Source organism: Dendrobium catenatum, unplaced genomic scaffold (genome assembly GCF_001605985.2).
Source record: "Dendrobium catenatum unplaced genomic scaffold, ASM160598v2 fragScaff_scaffold_1722, whole genome shotgun sequence".
NCBI lineage: Eukaryota > Viridiplantae > Streptophyta > Magnoliopsida > Asparagales > Orchidaceae > Dendrobium > Dendrobium catenatum.
In genome coordinates, this window is record NW_021320184.1 from 14,234 (window position 1) to 25,593 (window position 11,360).

General features: G+C 34.2%; 1 protein-coding gene across 1 annotated transcript; it reads right to left on the reverse strand.

Annotated features, from left to right (window-relative positions):
• Nucleotides 1-280: 280 nt before the first annotated feature.
• LOC110095996 (BURP domain-containing protein 12) lies at nt 281-2,406 on the reverse strand. Its single transcript, XM_020821737.2, has one exon. The coding sequence runs from the start codon at nt 2,153-2,155 to the stop codon at nt 281-283; it is 1,875 nt and encodes a 624-aa protein (XP_020677396.1). The 5' UTR covers nt 2,156-2,406.
• Nucleotides 2,407-11,360: the final 8,954 nt, after the last annotated feature.

The following is an 11,360-nucleotide window of genomic DNA, read 5'->3' on the forward strand; positions in this document are numbered from 1 at the left end:
GCAGATCTCAAAATCCATTTTCACAGTTCTCATGTTCAAAAATAGTAAAATAAAGAAACAAAAAAAAATCAGTAGGTCAAAACATCCATTTCGTGTATAACAAGAAATTCTCTTCGATTTATAAGATAATTATACAGTCCAGTTCCTGAACTGTAGAACACAAGACTTGAAGGTAGATACAAGTTGCTCACGGATCTCAAACATTAATGAATCCGAACTAACTTTAACAAAGCCATAATCCTTCTTTATTATTACCAAACATGCCCCAAATCGTAAATAATCAAAGCCGATCAGCAATAGTCCACGTCATGTCCCCTTCGAAGATCCAATGGCACACCTCGATCTTCCCCGGCCCGGGCCCCAGCGCAACAAAGGCCCCGTGTTTAGGGCTCCAATCCGACGTGTCAATATGACAGATGGCGATCCCTTCATTGATCTTTTTCTTGCTATCAACGGCCATGATTTCAGCCTCGTAAACGCGAACAAGCGGCACGGAGTGGCAGTAATAAACCAGATACGGGAACAAACTCTGGTGGCAACTCACTGATGAGGTAACCTTACCACCGTTCAGTCCCTTCACCTCCCCGATAAGAATGTTTTCGTTGGAGCCCTCGGTGTTCTTTGTGGATTTCACCGCGACGTCGCTGCCGAGGACGGAGACGGCGAAGTCGATCATGTCTTCGGCTGACGCGGTGCAGCGCTTTGACTCACCGCGGCTCGGCCACCGCTCGCAGTCGCCCACCGTTGTATATACAGCGTTCGCCATAGCAGTACCCAGTGGGATCTTGAAGATTCTGACGACGTCGGCTGCCGCGAACGGGATTTTCCCTGCGATAGACCGCGGAAGAAACGATCGCGGAGGCATCCTGTCGCGAATGTCCGGCATTGGCATCACTGTCCCTTTCTTCAAGCTGCTTTCCCTGAAGAACTTCCCTGGTTCCACCCATCGATTCATCCCCGGCCGCATAACCGCTGAAGTTGATATTGGGGACGATGAGGAATTGTGGTAAGATTTGAAATCAATGCCAGTTTTGGCATAGGCTTTGAAAGTGGTGTTGTCGCCGAAGTATGATTTGAAGTTGATGTGGTCATTGCCGGAACCCTGTCCGTAACCATTGAAGACATCGCTGCCCTGATTAAACGACTTGCCGTATTTATTGAATTCGGCTGTCGCGTCGTTCCCTCCTTTCTCATAAGATGCAAAGGAATCGTCCCCTACATTGGATTGATCTCGATAGCTGGTGAATTTATCGGTACCGGCATTTGTGCCGGAGCCATACGATCTAAAACTGTTTTCCGGCACATTTCCGTTATCGCCATAAGAGGCGAACGTATCGTTGTTAACGTTTCCATCCTCACCGTAGTTTGCGAATCGGCTTCCGATCACGTTGGAGTTGTTACTATAAGAGGCGAATGCCGTGATGACTCCGTTTCCAATCTTACCGTAGCCGGAGAAGGATTGGCCACCGGAGTTGGCGTCGCCAGAATAACGAGAAAAGCCAGCGGCGCGGCCGTTTCCTTCCGCAGCGTAGTTTGTAAACCCCAGGTCGGGGACATTGGAAGAATGGTCATACGAAGTGAAGTTATCAATTCCGCCGGCCGTGATGGTGCCGTAGGAAGTGAAGTTGGCGGTGACGACGTTGCCATCAGGGGAGTAAAATGAGAAGGAATCATCGTGTCCGGCGGAGTTGCGGCCGTAACGGCGGAAAGTGTCGAAGGGGACGTTGAGACCGTCGGAGTAGTTCTTAAAGGAAGAAAGTCCGCCAGCGGCTTCGTTGCCGTAGTTGGCGAAATTTCTATTTTCGTATTTAGTGAAGCCGGAATCAGCGGGATGGGTGGAGAGGGAACGGGTTAGGTCTGAGGAGCAGAGTAGAGCGGCAGAGGCGCAGAAGGAGACAAGGTGGGTGGATAGGTTGGAAGGGTCGACGGCGGCAATGGTAGAGAATATAGATGCATCGACGGCGGAGAGGGGAGTGAGCTTGGAGACGATGAAGGATGGATGTGGCAGGTTGTTAGAGACTTTGCGGTTCCAGTAGCGGATAAGCGCTGCTTTTTCTGTGAATGGGTTAGCTGATGACTTGACCTCAGTCACTGCGATGGTGGTTGCTGAAAGAGGGAGGAGGAGGAAGAAGAAGAAGAAGAAGATTGCAGCCATGAGACTGCAGCGTGGTTGCTTCTTCGTGTCTAGACTTCTTCTGCGTTATTGGATGACGCAGGGGACTGAACTAAATAGATAAGAGTGTGAAACTGGGGCCAGGCGCCATTTTCTTGGATAGTTCATTTTTCAGCAGCTCTTCCCAGTAAGAAACGATGGATCACTGAGTAGTAAGATAATGGACAAATTAATGTTAATGCAGTGTGTGTGTGAGAGAGAGAGAAAGAGAGAGAGTGAGTATTTTAAGGCTTTTGTAAAGAAAAAAAGAAAGAAAGTAGGTGATATATATCTAAACGTAGCTATATATACGTGCATTGTCCGAATATATTTATTTCTCAATGTTAATGATAAAATCTTCTATCTGTGATAAATTTTGATCCCGCGATCCTCACGATTATGAATTCCACCTTATCAGAATCAATCAATTCTCAACAGATCTCTGTGTTTTCTACCTATGTCGAGCTTTCTTTTTCTGCTTATGAATTCGAATTACAACGTTTTGGTTTTTATTAAACCTTTTATAACACTCGGATCATCTATTAATTTTGGACTAACAGGACTGTTATTTATGCCGCACGTGATATATATATATATATATATATCGTAATGGGCATCCTCACGCTCACGGGCAAAACGGACGGACGTGAGATATCATGTAAATTAAAGAATAGTTATTAATGGATAATAATACATGATGTAACTCTAAAAATTTCATGTGATCTGCATGAATCTTATGACAATTTTGGAATGAGAAAAGTTTTGAAATTAAAATAAAGATCATTTGAACTCCAAATTGGACATGGTTGTGGTCAAATTGAGCAGCTCAATGAGACGAATCTAACAAGCACAAGATCTCTCAGTTTCGAGAATATTAATGTGCTTAAATGTTAAAAAATTATTTCATGATCAAGGGACTCTATATGGATTGTATGTTAGAGTATTTTTTTATTCTTGTTCAAATTATCAAAATTTTCATCCCAAAAAATTTATAAATAGATCATCATTATCAACATGAAGGGAGGCCAATAAGAGTTGTAAAAATTTGGGAGCTCTCTTTGCAGTAATCAACCATCACCACGAATGACCACCACTTACTATCACCAACTTCAAACTCCTGTCAGGATTTAAACCTATTGTTGGTTACCAATTATCTTCTTGCGGACATCAGTCCAAAATAATCCCTATCAGGAAAATTAAGCTCTATTGTTGGGTGTTAATTGTTCATCAGTGAAAACTTTATTTATGTAATTCCTGAAAGAAAAATCAGAAATTTGTTCTCAAATAATTCAATTATCTTCTACTCTGAGAAAGGGAGAATTCTTGTATCACCTACTATATAATGAATTTTTCGACTAGGTTGGGCCCTATGTTTTTTCTCTTTTTTTATTTTCCATGTAAATAATATCTTATTTTAATACTTTTATCTATGCATAGTAATATTTTGTACAACTCTGAGGCTTAAAACACATGCTATTCCAGCTCAAATTTTTTAGCACGCAATTATTTGTCTCCATCTATGGGAACATTCCAATTTACTTCTCCAATAATTGATATTTAATCCCTCAATCAAAAATGATAAAATGTAGGTGCTGAAGTTTGCCTATGCATCACTTTAGAGAGTCGTACATGTAGGATGGAGAAACCTCAAAGCCAAATCCTATAACTTTGAGGAGGATGAACAACAAAGTGCACTATCTCAATATGATGATGTTATATATCCTTCCAAAAAATCAGCAACTATTTATAGATAACAGCAATCTAGGAACCCCTTCTTTTCAAAAAAGCTCATCATGTTCTCTCCAATACAATTACTTCAATTCACCCTCCTCACATTGTTCAACCAACCCATAATCCTCTACTAACTTAAATCAACATAATTTTGTGAACGTCTCTTGTGATGTGCTATGATATATTATTCAGAAGAAATTTCTTTTGAAATAATGGAATCAATTTACTCCTCCACGTAGCATCTAAGAATCATCACCCTTAAGAAATAAAATTCCTTAGCATCTTATTCCAATGGCATTGAAATCACCTACTATTGATCTTTACCATACATCTTATAATCCCTACGAATATATTGATCATTATAGGTCCATTATACATATTTAGTAAGTGTTTGATGCACTTTTTTTATCAAGTTTTTCCTGCTACTTTTAAGATTCAAGCTCACAATTGGCTCTACTTGCTCTCCAGATATATCAACTATAAATTCACCTACTTTGTTGGACTTTTTGACGAACAATTAATTACCAATCAAAGAATTAAGAAGGAATCCTTCAATGTTTCTAGGATTTATGAAAATGATGGGGAAACACTAAAAATTAATTTGAGAAATTTTCTTCTAATGTACATGAAATTTCCATATTATACTCATGATTATTAAGAGATGTTTTTTCTTAGAGGTCATCACCTTGGACTATTTTACTTGTTATTGATACGAGAGATAATTCGCTTATTCATTTATCTAATTCATCAAGTAGAAGCTCAAATAACTGCTGATAAGACCATCAATGATCATTTAAAGTAGTTTGATCAGTCCTCCACCAAACTTAAAAACATCACAAGAATTTGATCAACATATATAATGAAAAAGACAAAAAAGTCAAAAGACCATTCTCACCAAACTTATTTAGGGTCACCTAAATACACACCTGTAAATATATAAAGAGCTAATATTCTGATATATATTCAAAATTCTAAACATCTCATATGGTGGAGATCAATCTCAATTTGGTAACTTTCACCATTTTTAAAGGGATACTCAACCAAAAAATGCTTTCAAATGTAGGATGAGATTAAACATCTAATTTTCTAATGACAGCTATGTTATTATTTTCAAGAATAACTTGTTGATCACTAGCCTTAAAATAGAGGAGTTCGTAAGAGTCATGATAAAGATATTATTTGTAGTATTGATTAGGAGTGCCATCACATTAAAATTACTCAAAGAATTTGAACTTCTAAATTTTTTTTTACTTTTAAATCTTTCAAGTATGGTTTTATTTGAAGTATCAATGAAGCTTTAATTATTATATGAATAAAATTGAATTTAATAAAAATATAGAGAAAGAACTCCCATGAGTTAGCCTTATTGGAAAGGTAGTAGTGAACATGATCATCACTAGAAAGATCTCATGAGGACATGTGGCAGATACAGTCTCCACTCACCACTCCAAGAAGGCATACCCATGAGGTAGCCTAAAAGAAAGTTAGTAGGGACAAAGTCCTCACAAGAAAGACTCCATGAGAGAAAGTAATTGATAGGGTCTCCTCTTATTCAAAAATCTTAGAAGAAAAAAGCCTAAGAAGGTCCAAGATTGTCAAAAAAACCTTAAAATTGAAAGGTCTTAGACAAAATAGATGTATGTAAAATCTCAAAAGGCAAAAACCTCAATTTATATATATTTATATACATGTAAAATCTTTGGAAGCATAAGCTTCAAAAGGTATAAAGTTATCCAAAAATCTAATAAGGAATAGGTAAACCAAAAATCTTAAAATGCTAAAAGCCTTAAAATTTACAAATACATAAAAAATATCATAAGGATAAAAGCCGTAGAAGGTATAGGTTTCTTTGATTATTCAAAAATATTAGAATTTAAAGCCTCAAAAGGTTTAGGATTATCCAAAAATCTTTAAAGATAAAGGCATTAAAAGGAACATGTGTATGCAAAGCTATGGAAAGCAAGTTCCTTAGAAGGTATATGTACTCCATAAACCTCAAAAGACATAAGCCTTATAAAGGTAAAGGATTATCCAAAAATCATATAAGGCTAAATTCCTCATAAGATATATATTTGTTTTATTCTTCAAAAACCTCGGAAGGCTAAATATTACATAAGAATAATTTTCTAATGATTATGCTCTAATTTGGGTGCAATATCTCAAGGAATATCATAAAGATGTAGAAATGGCATGTTTTTCTCTAGTGGGGAAAGTTCATAAATTAGAATTATATTTATATAAAGATGGGGTGTTCATTACTTCAAACAAATTAAAAAAAAATACATTAGTCAAGCTCATATATGTTGAGATTTGGGAGTCCGACTTAGTGGTTTGATGATTATAAATATTATTGGTGTGATTATTCACTTATTCTTGCTTCACATACATTACTTATTTCTTTTGAGTGTCACTAACCATTTTAGGTACTACAAACACCAAGCTGAATTGAAGAATTAAAACTCATAATAGTATCGAGTTAATGTCTAAGTTAGTTTGTAATAGAGTTATTCTTTTTTATTTTCTTGAATAATTTTATGTATTAGATTCTTGTTGGGTAGACATTTGAGCTGACACTCACATAGGGGATAAAAATTTAAATCTCTAAATTTTTTTAATAATCATACTATATAATCCAAATCATATCATACAATCTACTAAAATAAAAATAATTCAAATATGTAATTAAATTGGTTTAATTAAATTAATTTATAACAACATGCTATACGAATTTCAATTGTATAAGGCGATCAGCTATTTGACAATCACTGTCGTCAAAGCTGTGTTACAAAAATTAGGAAATTTTAAAATTTAAAATTTTAACTGATCATACTATATGAAGTAGTTCATATTGTATGAACATTAATGAATATTACCTAATTTAATCTCATAAATAAAGGAATCAAATCATGATCAAATTTTAATTAATGATCATATTATATGATCCAAATCATACAAGTGATCAAATAGGGAGCTCATTGGTTGAATCTTAGTTCATTCAGGACGATCTGTGACTCGATATAACTAATTATAGTATATGATAGAACATTATACAAAATAATCAGAAATGGGAATTGAACTAATCAAATAATTTGATCTAAGTATCATATTGTACCATTAGAATAATTAATTAATTATAAATTAGGATTTAATTTAAAGAACTCAGACTATTTAAACCTCAACAAGACTTGAGAGTAAAAGGTTGAGTAGTCAACAACAATGATAATAAGCCTTTATCACACTATGTGGGGTAGGCTACATGAATCCTTTTTCTCCGTTTTTTCCTACTAAGAGTCAAATTCTGTTCTAAATTTAATAAAAAAATGTCATTTCTAATATATTCTTATTAAGTTTTTTTATGTTCTCCTCTACTATTCTTAACATAAGTCAAATCTAATGCACCTACTATCCTAACTAGGCCATCAGAAGGACACCATTTTATGTAACTGAACCATATAAGGCGACTCTCTCAAATCTTATCTTCCATTGGAGCTACTCCAACCTTTTCACATATATGCTCATTTTGTATCATATCTATAAGAATAAATCCACTCATCTACCTGAGCATCTTCATCTCTACAACACTTAACTTAATATTATACTTCTCTTTTAACGTTCAACATTCTTCACCATAAAGCATTCACTACAGGAAAAATATCATTTTTTGGCTTCCATTCTCGCAAAAAATGAAGAAAATATGTTGGTAATTTACATTTCCAGCAAAAATTGTTTGGTGGTAATTCACACGTCGGAAAAGAAACACCGTCAAAAAAATTTGCCCGAAATATTTTCGACATATTTTTCTATGAAAATACCGTTAAGAATTACAAAGAAAAAAATTTTAAAAAAAAATAATTTCTTAGAAATTGCTTAACCCGAGAAGGCTAGCTCTCATCATCACTGGTCTTTGAATGGGTCTCGAGAAACCAATTACCCACGGACCTGTAAAATCGGGCCCGCCTGTGAACAACAAACTCTAGTGAAGCCACTCATAAACAAGGCCCGCCCTTAAACCAAGCCCGCTTTGCTAAACCATCTTGCTAGCTTGCATGGGATTCAAACCCCTGCCACTTCGAAGCTACCTATCTTGCCAACCGGTTGAGCTATTATGCATAATATGGTATTATCACATTTATTCTATATTTAAATTATATTTTAATATATATATTGAAAGTATGATATGTACTAAGAGGGGGGTGAATTGCTATTTTATGAAATGAAAATCAAAGTCTAAATAGGAGTTCTACCTTTTTTTGTGAATTTCAAAAAATAACTTAACTAATTAGAAGTAGAAGCTAGTGATTAAAAGAAAATTGCAACAGTAGTGATGAAATTTTAAATCGCACAATGAAGTACTAAAATCAAATTCTTACCAAGCAGTTATTACAATGTTAAATGAAAAAAAAATACGGTAAATGAAAAAAGCACACTAGAAGATTTATAGTGGTTTGGTCACTTGACCTGCGCCATCTACCCAGAGTCCTCCACTCCGGGAATTATACTACTAAAAAGTAATTCTCCTTCTGCTCCCATAGTAAGGTGGTGAAGCCTTTACACAAACTCATTTTTACCTTCCCTGGTGTGGCGGAGTGCCGAACGCTATGTCACCCTTCCGGTGATGGCAGCAGACCTTCCCATTTTTCTCCCTCCTAGAGAAGACAAGGGACCTTTGGGATGTTGACCTTGAAAGCTCTTCCCCTAAAAAGCTCCCACAAGACTTACCCAGGCCACAGGAGGAGCAAACGTGCAACAAGCTTGAAACAATCATGTGATCTCCTCACAGTCCTCGCTCACAAACTCACCTTCTCCTTCCTCTCACAAGCCCTAAATAACTTCAAGAAGCTCCCTCTCAAGAGTTCCCTTCTTTTGACACATTCCTCTCACTCTTTCGAAAGAAAAAAGTATTAAATAAATATCAGGCTTCAAGAAACCCTAAAAATTCAATTTAGCCATTGTTGTTCGTACAATACGATCACTATCATATAGTACGATCAATTCAAAATAACTTTCATGATAGTAAGGAGTACAAATAGGCAATAATTTCCAATACATCGTACAGTATGATAAAAACATCATCTAGTATGATATATTACATTTCTTATGTTCGTATAGGAAGAATGGTGAGATGACAAAAATTCATCTTTGTTAATCGTTCGGTACAATCCAACTTATACAGTACAATCAGTTAAAATATTCAGGTCATTTGGTACGATGTATACATCATATAGTATTATTAGTTCAAAAATCAAGGTTTCGTTTAGTATGATCTTTGAGATGACCAAAAATACCCTCGATTCATCGTACGGTATGAACCGAGTCATACAATACAATCACTAATCATTAATTAAGCCTAAATTTAATTGACTATTTATGGGGGTAAATTTTAGCAAGTATTCAAATATTTGTATAGTACGATATAATCATACAGTATGATTAGTTCAAAATTTCAAATATTAAAAACTTTCTTAAATTAATCTGACGGCTAGGGTTTTAGGTTGAAAATAAATCATACAGTACGATCATTATCATATAGTATGATTAGTTCACAGAAGATAGTCGTTGAGCCATAATGTATAGTATAGTACAATTTAAAATAGTATAATATGATATACATAAAAAAATAATCTTTTTACTTTTAAAAAAATCTATCCCCCTATATGTATGCATGATTACTCAGTTTACTTACACTTTTTGTGGTCAGACTCAAGAAATAAAGAAATAAAAAATACATAGTTACAAATTCCTTCATATCTTATTCTACCTAGTCTCGAGTCTTCTGTTTTCTTGAGCAGTGTGTGATCTCCCTGAAACATTAGTACTCGCATACAAGAGTAACATTCAAAATATTTAATGAAGAATAAGACAATTCAATCAATATTATTTGTTATCATCAAAATCTCAAATAAGGCGTCATGGAATACAACATATATTATATTTAAAATGATAATAATTAATAAAAATAATATTATTTACTTTAATTATTTTTTAATTAATATTTAGTTTAAAATTAAAGATTTAATTATAAAAACTAATACCCTAAACATAATAATTATTATAACATTTTTATTATCTTAATATAATAATATTTAGTTTAATTAATTTTATTTAATAAAATGAATAATTTTAAATAATAATAATAAATACTTTACAAAAAAATTCAAAACTTCATCAAAAATCCACAAAATTCTAATGGAAAATCACCTAAAAATATTTGTTGGAAATCCCACAAAAAATACGCTAGAAATATTCTGTCGGAAATCCACAAGAAAATCCAATGGAATTTCTAACAGATTTTTTTCCACCAAAAATTTGTTGGAATTGAGCATCTTTCATGTAGTGATTCTAATTCTCACTACAATCTTATAGTTTTTTCCCTTAAGTTTGAGAAGGTCTTTCTATCACACAACCAGCCTGATGCATTCCTCCACTTCAACCATCCAACTTGAATTCTACTAACAATATCCCCATCTATTTCACCATCACTCTAAATAATAAACTCAAGGTATCTAAAATGTGTATTCTTATTAATGACTTGATCACCCAAAGTCACAATCTTAGATCTATTATTACTAAAATTACACTCCATATATCTAGTTTTAGATCTACTAAAAAAAAGCCTTTATACTCTAAGGTTGACCTCCATAATTAATGTTTACCTCCAACTCCCTCTCTAGTCTTATCAACCAAAAGAATATCATCAGTAAAAAGAATACTCCAAGGTACAATCTCTTGCAAAAGACTAGTGAGAACATCCTCGACTAAGGAAAAAATATATGGGCTTAAGGCCGATCCTTGATGTAAACCAATTGAAATAGGAAAATACTTGGTAACACAAGTAACAGCTCCTACATACATATCCTTAATGACTTGAATATAAGCATTATTCATGGATTTCTTATGTTGAACTCTCCATAGCACTTCTCTTGGAACTTTATCATATGCTTTCTCTAAATAAATAAAAATTAGATGTATATCCTCCTTATTTTCTCTATACTTCTCAATCAAACCTCTGAATAAATGTATAGCTCCATAGTATACCTACATGGCATGAATCCAATTTGATTTTGAGAAACATTAGTGTCACGCCGCAACCTATGCTCCATAACCCTCTACCATAGTTTTAAAGTATGACATATTAATTTAATTCCCTTATAATACACACAATCTTGTGCATCACCTTAATTTTTAAAATTAGTAATCAACACACACATTCTCTTCTCATATGACGTCTTTTTAGTCTTCAAATTAATATTAAAAAGTTTAGTAAGCTAATAAATTTCTTCATCTGCTAAGCATTTCCACACCCCTATTGGAATATCATTAGGTACAATAACTTTTCCACACTTCATTTTATTTAAATCCTCTTTAACTTCAATTTTAATAATACGCTGATGTCCAACCCACTTGGAAAAAAAGATAAGGTAAGGTCAATTTTCTATTGTATTTTTATTATGTTTGTGTTTTGGTTTTGATTAAGTGC

Excerpts from the sequence above, each read along its gene's own strand:
- LOC110095996 (XM_020821737.2), bottom strand. The coding sequence starts at position 2,155 with ATGGCTGCAATCTTCTTCTTCTTCTTCTTCCTCCTCCTCCCTCTTTCA.